Below are 15,370 nucleotides of genomic sequence, written 5' to 3'. Positions count from 1 at the left end.
CTAACACTGGTCTGGATCTCCATCATCTTTTGGGCCGTGCTTCTTGCCCAGAGAGGTCTGCTTCAGGTGAAATGCTAATACAATTTTTGCCAAAAAGACATCTCCCTGCTTTTTTCTAAATTAGCAAAAAGGCATAGAAAATACTGATGACTTTTGGCTTCCTGGAATATTCTCACATCCTTTCTAGGAATAAGCAAGGACATCTCTTTGCCATCCCATTATTACACATGTGCACAGTTATAAGAAAATGCTCTGAAGGGACATCAAGCAAATAATACCAATTTTCAAAATTCTATAGCAATATATTTATACAAATTACAGAATTCTGTATGTATTTACACACCATTACAGAATATCAAGTAAATAACACCAGTTGTTCTTTTCTTTTTCCCTCAGGTTTGTCTTCGAGTGAATTTTAGTGCTCGAGAAAGGTGCCAGATGGACAGCACAAGAAAATGAAGACTTCTGTTTGTCCACAGCACAGGAGGAGAGGCAGGCAAGCCTCCCTGCTTTGCCGTGTCAGCTCTCTGCAGCCCTGTTTTAGCAGGATCACATAAGGAGCAGGAGGGCATCCGTACCACTTCACGCCTTGGCAAAGGAGCTAAGCAGCACCCAGGTGACGATGGTTTTGCCCATCCCCCGCCAGAAAACAAACAGAAATAGCTCATTTTACACAAGGGACTGAACAGAATCTGTTGTTCACTACCCGAAACAGGCCAAATTTGACCCAGTGAACCTGCAGGGAGTGGCAAACTGCCAGCTCCTGAGCCTTCCAGTCTTGCAATAATGCCTAAGTTAAATTACATGTTTCTATATTTACATAAAGTCAGTATTTACACACCATTACGGGTTATTCGAGTAAATCGGTTACAGTTTATTTATAAGGACTGCCATAAACTCATAACATTTTTCTCAAGTTTAATCCTTTCTTTAGAAAAATACAAAAAAAAAAATAAATTAAATGAAACGTGTTAACTAGTAGTAATGATTAGCCTATGACTAAAAACCCAAGTCAATTTAACATTAAGACTTTAACTGTGGCCTAGTATTGAGGCCTCGACTCACAGTAATTTTAACCTTTGCAAATAATTTCCTGGTGTATGTCAGATTTACTGAAACAGGAGAGAGTTGTAACCTCCCCTCCTCGTGGTGGGGTTGATCCCTTTAACACAGAGCAATGAGCCCTAGTCCTGCTCAGAAGCGCCTTTTCTTCCCCTACGGTCTTTGCCTCACCCACACAAATGATCCGGCACCCGACTGACCCTCAGCAGCCCCAAAGGGTGGGAGACAAATGCGTGGGCTGCAGCTCAAGGCTGTAAATTCCCAGGCAATAACAGTCCCTAGACAAGTATCCTTCAAATCAACTAATGTAATTTATGTATTTTATCATTCATAAACAATTACAACAAAATGCCATGTTCCATTTAAGATTACTGATACTGCCGGTTGAGACATGGCTCCTCCTACCTGCTTCAGTACAGAAAGGGAACATTTGTTCAGGACACCGAGCCAGAGGTTATTCCAGAACAGAATTAAGTTTCAAATAATATAAATCAGAGGAACAAGAGTGCTTTAGCTCAAAAATTTCTTAATTACAAGTAGGCTACAACCTTTTACATCTCTCCTCCAAAGCACATCTGCGCTCAGCCCCCGTGCGTTTGAAGACAGCCAGGGTGTCAGGACCAGCCCTGCTCCCAACATATCCAATGGCGAAGGCTACACTCAACTTAATGGCACTGGATTCAAATCCTAAGGGATAAAACAACTACAAAATGCATTTGTCATATGGACCTTAACATGATTTTTTTCTCCTTTTTTTTGTTTCTTCAGAGTATTAGGGAAAAAAACGCCTGTTCCTGAGGGTTAATTTCCAAATGGTAACTGCTAATCAATATGTTTGTGTGCTTATCATAAAATGCTACATACCCTTAAGTATTAGATACTGTTTCCTCACCTTGGGGTTCATGAATATTTGAACATACTTTAGAGAAAACAATAAAAATAAGTCTAATACTGTCCCCCTCATTGTCATTATTGATAGAGATTTATTAGTTTCATTTTGCAAGTTTTACTTTAGGAAGGGTGCTAATATCATGTATTATGACAGTTCACACTGAAAGCAATTTTCCATAAAAGATATTACAATGACCCCTATGGAACTTGTATAATTTCATAGTAGATAGTCAAGTGCACAAATAAACATGTTTACAAGAGTGATCCTGTTAACCTGGTTCTTGCCCTCTGAAATATTTATGTGTTCTTTGTTAAAATTAGTATAATTGTTGTTGGTGTTACTTATGTTGTTTCTGGCATTCTCTTTAGGAAAAAAAAATAATAGCATACTCATCATTTAGCTTTGGTATAATCTGCAATAGGTTTTAACAAGTAGAATATATTCCAACCCCTATATTTTCCACAGCTGTGAAATTTACAATGATGTAAGAAGTCACTTTATCAGAGAGGAAATATTACAGACACATAAAAAAAAGTTGAAGACCCAGTTTTCTCTTTAATCCTCTGGGGTAAGCTATGAAACAAGCAGTCAGAAGAGTGAGGATTCAGTGTCATGAGTGGTGTGCATACTTGTACAATAATACGGGCACAAAAGAGATTGTCGCCTTTAGTACATGAGGGTCACTAGAATTTATTATTATTATTACCTTTTTATTGTTGGCTTTTTTTTTTATCCATGCACCTTTATATTTACTTGCATGAATTTACCACAGGTTCATAGTGGCCTTTGCCATTTTAATGCTTACAGAGCCTAAAGCTTCCAAAATGCCTATCTGGCCTGTACATATTTCATTAAAAATAAACTCTATATAATAAATAAATATATAAAATAAATAAAATGTTGCCTTTGGAATTTCTATAAATAAATTTAACTTTTTATTTTTATTTTTTTTACTAAGAGGTCTTTGCTTTAAACTCAGTGGGGTGAGACCCAGAGAGCAATTAACTGAAAAGTCTCTTGTTTAAGTAAGACTGCACCCTCCATGCCTTTGTAAATGCAGCGTACACTTGAGCAGGCCACCAGCCAAAAATCCTGATGAATCGAAGTATGGCAGCTATGCTGATATATGACGAAGTACAACTGATCAAAAATTTAAAAGCGTGTCTATTCCCCAGCATGCATCAGGCCTTCCTCCTCCTCCTCCTCACCCTCCTCCTCCCCTTGGTTCCTCTCTCTCGCGCTCTCACTCCCATTCATCCTCTCCCTTTCTCTCTCTCTCTCGCACTCACTCTCTCGCGCTCCCTCTCGTACTAAATCAAGCGAGTGGGCATAGGCTCTCCTCCAGGAGGACAAACCTTTAAGTGCAGAACAAAATCAGCATGTTCCATCCAAGCCTCCATCATACATTATGCATGCGACAAAGTTTGGCAACAGTGGAGCTGATGTGATGACACAGCTAATCAATAAGAACCCACCGCATGAAACCTTTATAGTGGTTACTTTTTAAGGGCTCAAGTGAATTGTCTTTGTCAACTTTGGCTTAAAATATCCTTATATAGTTCCGGTACTTTCTCAGGGTCCACTGGTCTAGGTAAAAAATGTGTAAATTTTTGATGCCGTTTAGTCCTAGTCCCTTCTCTTGGAGTCCCATCTTTATTTAACGCAACGTAGTATCGTCTTCCAGTGTCCACATGTTTATATAGATTTGATGAATATGTGTTATACCAGTTTTCTTCAAATTGCTCTCTGAATACACACTCCTGGGTTAATTTTTCCTGTGGAAAGAAAAGAAAGAGCAGTAAGGAGATAGCCACTAAAATAAGCTACTTTTTATTAAAGAATTACTTTTTTAATGGCTTGAAACTGGTACCTCCTTGCTAAATTGCAGAATTAACTATTTCAATACTTCCAGTTTTAGCTATGTAAACAGTTTTAGCTATGTAAACTGTACTGCTGGGTATTTCAGGAGGCAGTCACAAGGGTGGATAACCCTATGTGAAGAAAAATTATTTTCCCCAAAGCCTATTGCCCAAATCAAAACAGCAGCAACAAAGCTGAAAACAGATACTTTTTATTTCTGATTGCTCCCAAGCAGCTCACAAGACCTTACTGGACTTCTATAACTAATTTTTTCAATCATGAGTGCAGGCATTCAAACAAACAGATATAAATAAAGGAAACCAGAACCAGTTTGCAGGGCTGCAATAAAATTTACAGTCTTAAAGTCTCTGTATCTTTTCATTGCAGTCAATGAAACTCAATGCATTTCTTTAATTTAAAAACATACAATCTGCTACCCTTCATTTGATTTATTATTTGTATCACAAAGTCACAACCCAAGAGAGCTTCAAACAGGGACATGAACACTGTGTGCTGACATGAAGCCCTGAGGAAAAGCCCTCCAGGCTTGCACTGCCAGGGTTGTCCTTGTGTCCTGCCCTACTGACGGGACCCACTGAGGACATCAACCATTCATCAGATCCCCCTGCCACCACAGAATCCCACTCCTTCCTGTTCCTTCCAGCACACCCACTTCTTCAGTCTGTGTTGCCTTCTACATCCTTTTCGTCTAAATAGATTGCTTAAAATTGTTTTTTAAAAATTGCTTAATAGAGTGCTTAAAATGCAGCCACCTGATAATCAGATTCATTTTAGGAAGGACTCGCACAAATGACTGAGCAAAAACATTGGAAAGAAGAGCTCTAGCATGGGAGAGCTGATAGAAAGCTGGGGAAAATAAGCCTGAAAATAGTCTTTTCACCTGGCACAAGAAAAAAAAATAGTGATAATTCAATATATTTTTTCATAACAAGTTTTCATTTCAATAGCACTCACATTAATCACACCCAGCTTCCAGCTGAGGATCAATTTATAATTATTACAAAGCTCCATACAATGCATGTGTTTTACAGACATTAAATCTTAAAACAGTCCTTTTATATAGATGTACAGAGAAGGGAAAACTGAGACCAAGGCCCAGATGCAGCAAAGTATGTATGGCACCTAAGCTATAAAATTGTGCCTGAACACAGCTAAGGTCCCACAACTCAAGCACCCCTAAGAAACCACCCTCCATGACTTAACTCAGGAGCTTCCCAAGGTCCACCATCACCAAAGCCTGCAGCTTGCCCTGAGACTGCAGGTGCCTTTGGGGCCACCTCTGCTGCTTGAGACTCAGCTCACAACCCTTTCCCAAACCAATGTGCTTCGGCCCAGACATTTCACTGCTGCTTTGTGTGGCAAGCACTCTGCTCCCAGGGCAGAGCTCTGCAGCCCATCAGGACTGGGAACCAGCCAGGTCCAAGGAGCACCCCACACACCTTACAGAAGCCCCCCAGTGGGGGAAACAAACCCCGTGCAAATGGGGAAAAGAAGGCAGCACCCCTCTGCCCCTGTACAAACTGGGAATTGAGCTGCGAAGACAGAGCCCTCCTCAGGCCCTCCCTAACTCCTAAAGGTTTGGGATTTGGAGGTTTCTTCTAAATTAAATCTCTGGCAATTCCAGTAGGCAAGAAAGGCAGCAAGTAAGCTGCTACTGACTTCCCCTTTAATGGGCACTGGGTATCTCATTACCACTCAGGAAGGAGAAATCCCAGACAGGACCAGGTTTCACGTGTTAAACACCTGAAAATTCACTATGGCAGTGACCGTATCCCTTTGAGGATATGACAGCTTATTTTAGAGGCATTTCTGACTATGACATTTTTAGTTTAAAGTAGTTCAAACAGCAATACTCTCTTCAGGTTATAGGCAAAAGAAGCACAAACCTGTTCACATTAAAACCTTATCTATGGGCCATACCCTGCAACCTCCTCTTGGTAATTGCCTCCATGTCCTTTGCCAGCTCAAATCCGCAGCCACATTGAGCATTACCAGACCAGCAGCAGCTGCCAGTTACACCCATTGCAGTATTCCCCTTGTATAGCCTCAAAAGTACAAACTATTATAAAAGGTATTCAGCTGCAGTGAAGATTAAGTATAGGTTTCATTAGTGTTTTATTTTCATGAGGTTTAAAATCATCTGTGTTTGTTTTAAGGCAGAAGCAGATGCCAAGGGGTATTATATACTGGGTCTGTATAGGTCCATGGGGAAAGAGAAACTAATTTAAATTGTTTTCCTGCTCTCAGAAGGCAATAGGATCACATGAAAAGCACTGCAGAACTCCCTGCTAAAAATAGAAGCATTTTAGGAAGATATTTCAGTCCTGTCGTGAATTCATTAATTATTCACTTCATCTGCTTTTTTTTTTAGCATCATCATAAATTTCTATCTTTGCAAGAACAGTACTTCCCCATGCCCTGAAGGAGAAACTTTAAAATAGCCTCTCTTTATCTGGCAGGTTTGGTGGATCATGGCAGTGCTGTGGCGCACATAACTGGACCCTGAATCAGGTGGTTTGCATTGTACTGCGCTCTGGATGAGTTAAATGGATTTCAAGATCACAAATTCAATCTTCATTTTACAAGCTTATCCTGTTTTAGCTCTCTATTCACTTACAAGACAGCTACATCTCCTTTGTCGTTCTTCAAAATTCTCTGAAATTCACATATAAACATGATGAAAATACTTCAACATGAACTTGACAGAGCAATCAGGATGTGGGACCAGATGGGTAGGGACATTAACAATCACCCTTTCAAAGAAATGAAATGAAATAATTTCTTTATACATTCAAACCTTTTCCTTCTAGGAGACCTAGAAATTCTGGTTGTGGTCAGACACCACTGGAGTAAATCAGTGTTGGTGACTCTGGATCAGATCCTATAAGTAATGTGGGACACTAAAATCCCATATCATCCTTCTCCCCATGCCCTGGGAGATCCTTACAATAATGTCTCATCTAGTACCAAGAGAGACAGAAATCGGCATACACCAGGATAGTAATTTATGTAGAATCACAGAATCCTTTGGGTTGGAAAAGACCTTTAAGATCCTTGGGTCCAACCATTAAACTAACACTGCCAAGTCTACTCCTAAACCAGGTACCACCACAGCCCTATGTAACATTACTACCTTACAGTCACATTTAAGTATGCATGTCATTATTCAAGCCAGAAATGAGCATAACACAGGGGTGAGGCTGAGCCATCCCGCCAACACCACCCTCTTGTCTCACCATCTTAGGATGGGAAAGTCTTGCTGAAAACCAACTCTCCCAGTATAGAAAGGATATGGTGTTTCCTGACCACATTTCTCCTTCTGGCTTTGACTTTTAGAAAGTCCCTCTATGTACATTTGAAGAGCAAGATTTAGCCCTACAATACAGCTTTTATTCTAGCAACTGACTTCTCTATCAGTTGTCCAGTGCAAATATTTCCTTGCACCATAATTAAAGTTGCTGGACATCTTTGTCGAAAGCTGACACAAATACCAAACATACCCAACTGGAACAGCTATGGAAAGTAACCTGCATTCCTGTGAAAGGGGAGGCTGCCTGCCTTGTTGAAATCATTTAATTCAGGGCCAAATAAGGAGGTGACCTCAAAATTATATAAATCAGATGTTGCACTGCATTCCACTTGTTTTCTGTGAGGACTGTTCATAGAGTATTCAACCACAAAGTGATTGATTTTCATTTTGCTACATTTCTACACTTCACCTGTTTGTTTTTTTACCCTGTTATTTAGCTCAGAATGTTCAAATAATTGAATTGTACAAAAATGCGCATACCGCAAAGACAAAACTCTGAGACATATTTAATTCAGAAATCTGCTAATGCCTGGTCGGTGATAGCAAGCCCAGGACCCCTTTCCCTTTCTACATTCTCCACCATCTAACAAGGGAGGAAAATAATTATGTTATCCTATTTCCAGGCTGATTGATTAAAAGTCAGATTCTAAATTAATAAAATGCATAGTTACAGCCATCGCAACGAAAATCTTGCTAGCTTGTTTTAAAATAGCTATCCATGTGAAGTAGTTAACTGTAAATAAGTAGAAAAATAAAACACATGTACACTGCTCAGAGAATGGTTTCATGACTCTAAAGAATGTAAGACATTTGTGCTGCTTGGTAGCTGAAAGAACAGTACAGGGTCCTGTATAAAACATATCAATACTCCTTCTTTCTTTTAAATAACCCTATGGAGCTAAAACTCCATTTTATTTCGAAACCCGCCAAAAGAAACCCTCTTCAGACCATCATTCCTAAAATCACAACAAATACCTTTCATGCCAAGTAAACTATTCTGTTTTATGCCATGTATAGTTTTCCCTTTTGCAAACTGCTACACTGATTCAATAGAAACAGGAAAACACCTAATCCAGAAGTCCAAACAACCATTAACAAGAGATATATTTGATGTAGTCAGCACTTCCTATATACCTGCTGCACACTAATACCTTGTTAATCTACCCTGTCTTAATAAAAATCTTGTTTAAATATATAATCTCCTAAATAATTTCATGCAAATCCCTCATTATGGCTACATGGCATTACTAAAAACTGCATATATAGTGAAGAGAAACAAAGAAAAGCCCTGTTCTCTTCCGAAGCAGTTTGCTTTGCTGTTCTGCCTACCAACACACACATTTTACATGCCATTGGCCCTTCCCATGCTGTAATGCAAACAGCCTCTAGAACAGACTATGTTCAGCTAATAATTAACACTCATCCAGAGCTGTCATAAATAAAGGTCTAGTTTACCATTTGCTGTGGTGTTGTCTGTACTCTCATGCTAAGCCTGTTAGTCTCTGGCTGGGTGAACCACCTCCAGCCACAATGAGAAGCCAAATACCAGTGTCCAAGCAGCACCACTTTCTTTTCCAAATGAGACCACAGTGTGAGTCAAGCCCTGTACACTGTGTGTCTGACTTGGTAAGTGTCACAGAGCTTTCTTTGATGAGTTTCTCCGAGCAGAGTCTTTTCAGAATGCTTTGTTTGATAATTTGACAAAACATGAAAAAAAATATGGAGGAAAAAAGGGTCTGCCAAGAGGACTAGCTGACTGGTTTTTTGTGTTTGTGTCAGTAGTTCTCCAAAAGCCTTTTTGACAGACAGCAGGAAACCCTTCAAGGCCGGAGGAGAGACAAGCAAACAGGCACCAATGCTGCCACTCATACAAATTTCATATTTCACAGCACGTGAAATTAGATGAGGGAAATCAGGCAAGGTGTCCTGGCAGAACCACAGTTAGGCAATTGCATTCTCCCTACCTGAGGTCACCTTGTACTCTCACAGAGTACATGCGGTATTCATCTTACTTTCTTCCCCTAAACCTCTTAGTTAATTTGTATAAAGTTTTTATTATACATCAATAGCCACTTACAAAATAAAAATCAAGTGTAACAGTTCTGTGCTGCTGCCATGGAGCAGTTATGATGGTGTTTAAAGATTAGTATCTTTCATACAAAAAGCTTGTAAAGATCCCAAGACCCAGCAGAACTTGACCCCCTTGGGATCATGATTGCCAAAAGCCACAATACATACGTAGATACAGACACTGTGGTACTTCTACATCCTGATGCAGACAGCAGAAAAGCAGAGCCTCCTGAACAAAGCAAGCAGACTCCAGTATCAACAGTAAAATCCCGGGACACTGTCAGTGCAGGAGGGATTTCAGTGCTTCACCCCTTTGCCCCGCTGCTGCTCTTCTCCCACTCCCTTGCTCTCCACGCTATCTGGACCTTCTCTGGAGGGACCAGACCGGCATACAGCACTATGCTGTCCCAGGGCTGTTTAAAGAGCTCTTCTGACATGAGGGTGAGATGCCAATTAGGCCTCCACCCATTTTTGCCACTGCCAGCTCCACAGCTCTTGGTTTTACTGATATCCTCTCCTTTGAGGTTTCAAGTCTGCAGCATCTGTCAAGCTTTAAGCATGCCCTCCCTGGACATGAAATCATTATGGGATGGGCAACCCCACTGTGCCTGAGCTCTCATCTGCCAGCGTAGGCTGCCCATCAACAGCCATGCTTCATGTTCATAAAGGCTCGGTTTATAGCTGCTCAGCCAAGTGCATGAGGTGAAAACTCATTTTCACCTAAACACCCAGGATCTGCTCATGATGCTGTTGGAAGTCATGACAAAACTCCAGGGACAGATCTCAGGCCACATAAGCTGTCACAGTGTCTTTTCTCTGGAAGCTGACAAGCTTCCTTCCTGACACCACAACAGGGAACAGGACCAGGACAAAGTCGACTCTTAGAAAACAAATAAACAAGCAGGTCTGTTCCCCTCCCTTCCACGCCAGCAGGACCAGGCCCACACTGTGTCATTTACTAGTCACATTTCTGACCTCTATTTTATTTTTTATTCTCTTGGCACAATAAAGAGCTGCAGTCATCAATGTTATCAAAGCATCTAATTCATAACGCTTGGCTGAACCCTTCCAGGAATCAGAAAGCAAGGTGGTATGCAATCTGATACAGGGGCCAGAGCCAATTTTTAAGGAAGATGGGAGAAGAGTTCCCATCAGCTTAAATGGAATGTGGATCAGCCTTGCAATGATAAAAAGGCAGAAAATATTTTAAGACACTAAAAGAACCATTTCAGGCATGCTCAGATTTACTGAAAGCTGTAACTTGACCTCCCCCAGCTCCCCGCTCCGCAAATTCTCTTCTATCAAAAGACAACCTGTATGTCAAACCAGGGCTGCTACTCTACAGCTACACACAATCTTTAGCCTGAGTACCAGTTAAGGTTTTAACTGGATGGAGATTTTTAAATAAAACCTGCTTTCCTTAAATCCAGCTTAGATGGAACAAAGTGTTTTTCTTCCCTTGTTTTGTGGTTCTCTAAGCACAGAACACAGGTTTAAAGGAAAGATATACCCCCTTTAGCAGAATGTGCTGCTTAAGCAAGCTAAACTCACATGCTGAAATACATTTTAAAGTGAGAGATAAAAAGTACTTAATCTGCATGAGTCTCTACATTCAGTGAATACCCCACAAAATGGATTTATCCATCATTAAAGAAGTACATTATCTGTCAGCTACAAGGTGCCATCAGAAAAAGATGTGCAGAGTGCTCAGGACCCTTCATAAAACACTTTGCCGTGGGGACCAAATAATCATTATACATATGTAGTGATGTAAATGTATATTATAAAAGTAATTAATGTTTTATTCTTTCAGCAAGATGATTTGGTCAAGGACTGATGAACAAAAGGCTGTCTCTAAATTTTGGTATTGATTTTTTGCAAAGCTACTAGCTAGGTACTAGCTCAGAGGACAAGGACATTACTGATCACATTGTCATTCTGGATGACATTCTGGTCATCAAACAAACACAGCATCATAAGCTATCACGTTTTGGAAAGATCCTCACTGAAATGCCACATGTCCACTGAAGTCTTGGAAACCAGCAAGTTTGACAGAAATTTTAAAAACTACAGTGCTTTGGTGGGCACTACAGCAAAGGATTGGCACACTACGATCTTTACCTAGCAGGACTCAACTGCATATTCAGTTTAAATTGTTTAAAAATGAGGCTTTTTTAATTTGCCACCTTTTTTGGACAGGAAGGAAGGCCAGCATTTCAAACAGCGGCTGCTGAAGGAAAGATGTCACGTTTCCTCTTCTGCTAAAGTAACTCAATTTAAGAGCACGTAAATAATGTGCATGTGCACACTGGCTTTGAAATACCTTGTCACACTTCTCATAAGCAGTCTCTCCAGGGATGACTTTTTGGACACTTCCCCCATTCTTTTCCCAGTGGCAATCCCACCATAATGTCATGGATTTAGATACACAATTTTTAGTATCTCACTTTCTGAGTAGAATAAAAAGTATTTCCTTAATATTTCTCAGAAAATCCACACATCTTTGGTGTTGCTATGCCATGACTTATGTTGTCAGTGATATGGCTGACCCAGCCTTTGGGAAACACTAAAGGAAATCAGGTGGCTCTGCTGCTCCACGAGACCCCTACTCCTCACATGCACACCGGTGGGCCTGTCTTTCAATGGCTAAAACTTTAGTCATGCAGTTAATTTCAGCTTTGATGAAAGACATTGTCATTCTGTCTGAAAAAACCCAAAAGATATACAATAACAACTTCAACAGAACTAGTGACTGAAGAGCTCAAAGACCAGGTTGTTGGTCTCCTGGGTACCTACAAACATGGATCTTCCAAATAATTCAGATTTTTAAAGTTTTTTTTAAAAATTCCTATTTTGTTTAAACTTTACAACATTTGTACATTCTAAAATGAATCAAAAGGTTTTCCTGAAATCTTAGCCAATAACTTTCCTGTCCTGAGTTCAGATTATACAGTATATGCTGTCCTGACAAAGGCATCAGCAGGCCAAAATCCCCCTTGTTATGAAAAAGTAAGATTACATGTTAGAAGACTGTCTCTAGATTGCAGACTCTCATAGGCAGGAACCCTGTCTAGATTTAGGTTTTTAAAATGATGAATACAATACAGCTCTTATCTTGATTGGGATCTGCTGACACAACCATAAAACTAATTGGTGGTTTTACAGGAGCAGGTCCAATCCTGATTCCACTGAAGGCCATGGTATTTCAACCATAATAGAGTCAAGTCAAAATTTCTCGAGTCACAGTTGCCTCTATAAATGTGTTAAATTTGAAGAGCAAAGTTTAGCAAATTAAAGATGCACAGCCTGGGACAGACCCCAAAAGTATGTAGCATCCGCACCAGAACACAAGTTTTACCTCAGCAGCAGCCTGTGGAACACAAATATAAAACCTTATCTTCAAATCAAAAGTAGCAGCAGATATCTGCCAGTATAAAAGGAATGAAAAAGAAACAAAAGGGCTCTATAGAGAGGGGAAATATGGATTTGCACTATAACAAGCTTTAATTCTTAAGCTTTTTGAATGCAACACAAATGAACCACGTTACTGCACATCACCAAATCAGCCTAAGCACATTCAAACTGCAAAGCAAATCTCAACCTAGTCAAAATTCCTAATGAAGTCCCCACAGGGCAGACTTTTTCTACTCTGTCTTTGAAAATGATGAATGGTAAAGTGGGAGAGAGTGCCACGTTCACATCCCACTGGCTCCTGAATCAGAAACAGAGCACATCAGATCTTTATCTGATGCAGCGAATAATCCCCAAGCACATCTCAGTGTGTCACTGCTGCTGATGCTTTTAGCATGTCACTTCAACACAGTATTCTCAGATCAACCAAAGACACTGAAGCTTTTCACACCTCAGTATGGTTGCACAGCCAGCTCCCAAAACGCTCAGGGCTGCAGTGACAGGGAGCTACACAAATGCAAAGAAAAGAATCTGAATATGTCCCACTCTTGCTTGCTGGATAGAATTTGGGTTTGCAATGCAGTTGTGCCATTTTAACAACTCCCTGCTGTCAAAAGCGTGGTGCTCAACCCTCCTCTCATCCCACACTGCACCTGAGTCCCCCACTGAGCCTTAGTGCTTGCCCAAACAGGCAGCAAGCCAGTTCAGGAAGCTAAACTTTTTTCTGTGGCTTTATATGCCTAAGCTGACCTTCTGACAAGTCAGATGAGTGCCAGTGTTGGAGCACAGAAGAAAACAGAAGCATGCAGCACAAGGAGGGAACCAGAACTGCCCTTTCTGGAAGGGCTTTCTGCAAGGTCACATTGGCTGCCTCCTGAAGCAGCACCTCTAGTCTCCTGTTTTCATGAGAACACAAAATTTCAGACATCTTTAGTTAGGGAAAAGCAAATCATTAAACTAAGGTTTGAGTAGGATCTTGCTTTACCAAAGCTTAGCTGTATATATCTATACATATACACACACATAAACATATGTATATATAAATATATATATATGCATATACACACACACATAATTTATACAGAGGATACTCTAATACCTTCCTGTCCCAGGCATGTAGTGAGAATCCAAGATCAGCTTAGAATTTCAGACTAAGGCAAGGAGATCACGGAGGGTTTTCTCCCATACAAAATTATCTTCAAACCTAGTAAGCATTTGAAATTAAGTCCTCTGAGGAAGATCAAAAACCTGAGGAAAAGTGTAGTATCTATCTTGCAGGACACAATTGGTAAGTGTCCCTCTTTGGTGACGTGTTATGAAATTCTGATTTTAAAAAGACCAAAGCCATAGTTTAAAAACAACCATAATAGTTGCAGTTTCTCACCGAGGTTTCTCTCATATTACCTGTGTCAAGTCTATGTATTGACCCATCAGTTCTTCCTACACCAGTACCCACATCTCAAAATACTTTTTTTTTCTACACAGTCCTTCACACCTTGCTGAGCAGGTTGCAGTTTCTGCTCTCATTCCCCACGCTGGTACCTGTGGGGAACACCCTTTAACAGTACCCAGCTTTCAGCAAGGCTGCCCATCCAAATTCTGAGAGAAGCTATCTACAAGGGTGAAGTAGATGAGGTAACTCAAGAACTTTTCTCAGACCTATATCCACCACAAAAGAAATGTCCACAGTCACAAAGCTGTTTCCCACTGTACAGTGCAGAGAAAGTATTTATGTCTCATCTCCCACCTCCCTGTAAAAATCCCTCTGGCCAGCTCAGAATCCCACTTCCTCACAATCTCAATCTTCCTCTTTATCCAGCCTAAGCTTTCTTGTGACTCATTCAAGCCAATTCATTCTTGTACTCTATTTCTAGGACTTTTTTCCCCCTCCCTGGTGTTACACCTCAAGGTATTTGCAGAGAGCAAGAGTGTACCCTCTTGCTTTTCATTCTGCAGGCTAAGTAAGTCAAGATCTTCAGAGTCTATCATTTGATAGTATTTTTATCCCCCTGGTTATCCCAGTAAGCCCTTTCTGCACCTGTTTTTGGTTTCAATTCATCTTCTTTAACACAGTGACCAATTGCATTTTGCATTCAGACTGGATCCTCCTAGTGCTGTATGCAGTGTCACTGACAGAGCTCTCCCTGAGCCTCACATGTAAACATTTTAGGCCCTTTAGGTCACCAAGGCCCCTCTGTGAGGTTGCCTCCTGTGCTGGAAATACTTCCCAGCTTTGCAAAAAGTTTCAATAACACACCACTACCTTTTTATGATGAGATGTTTAATGTCCCTAATAAAACCAGGGAATAAAACCAGTCCAAGGAACAATCCATAAAATCTCCACTAATAGCTTCATTCCAGTCTTTCAGCACTCCCCATTGCTGTCTTCTCTTCAGAGTTTTCACCATCTATCATACAAATCTTCTACTAACATTCTACCCACTGTAACAAGCGCTCTCTTCTGTGGGTCATCCCTAACACAGGCCTGCAGATCAGCACAATTTCCCATTTCTAGAAAAAGAAATTCCTACCAAAAATAAAATACTAGGCTTGCCTGAAACGATTCATCCTGCTTCAGTAAACTCATCTTGCATGTACTTCCAGGTCCCCCTCTACTCCTTCATTTAAAACCATGCTCCTAATGCCCCAAGCACATCCCAAGTCAGACTGATAGCCCTCCAGCCAAACACAAACCACGTAGCCAGAGGTACACCCGCACTCGAGGCTGGAAAACACCTGCATTG

General features: G+C 40.6%; 1 protein-coding gene across 1 annotated transcript in view; it reads right to left on the bottom strand.

Annotated features, from left to right (window-relative positions):
* Nucleotides 1–853: 853 nt before the first annotated feature.
* Nucleotides 854–15,370, bottom strand: part of FGF9 (fibroblast growth factor 9) — a 29,260-nt gene continuing 14,743 nt past the window's right edge. Inside the window, exon 3 of the mRNA XM_042023955.1 lies at nt 854–3,729. Within this exon, the coding sequence (XP_041879889.1) occupies nt 3,484–3,729 (246 nt within the window). The 3' untranslated portion in view covers nt 854–3,483. The remainder of the gene's footprint in view (nt 3,730–15,370) is intronic.

Source organism: Corvus kubaryi, unplaced genomic scaffold, assembly GCF_017639235.1.
Source record: "Corvus kubaryi isolate FWS band 111438036 unplaced genomic scaffold, C.kubaryi_AGA036_p1.0 37256, whole genome shotgun sequence".
NCBI classification, from domain to species: Eukaryota; Metazoa; Chordata; class Aves; order Passeriformes; family Corvidae; genus Corvus; species Corvus kubaryi.
Note: the sequence above shows the minus strand (reverse complement) of the source record. Positions and strands in the feature narration are given on the sequence as shown.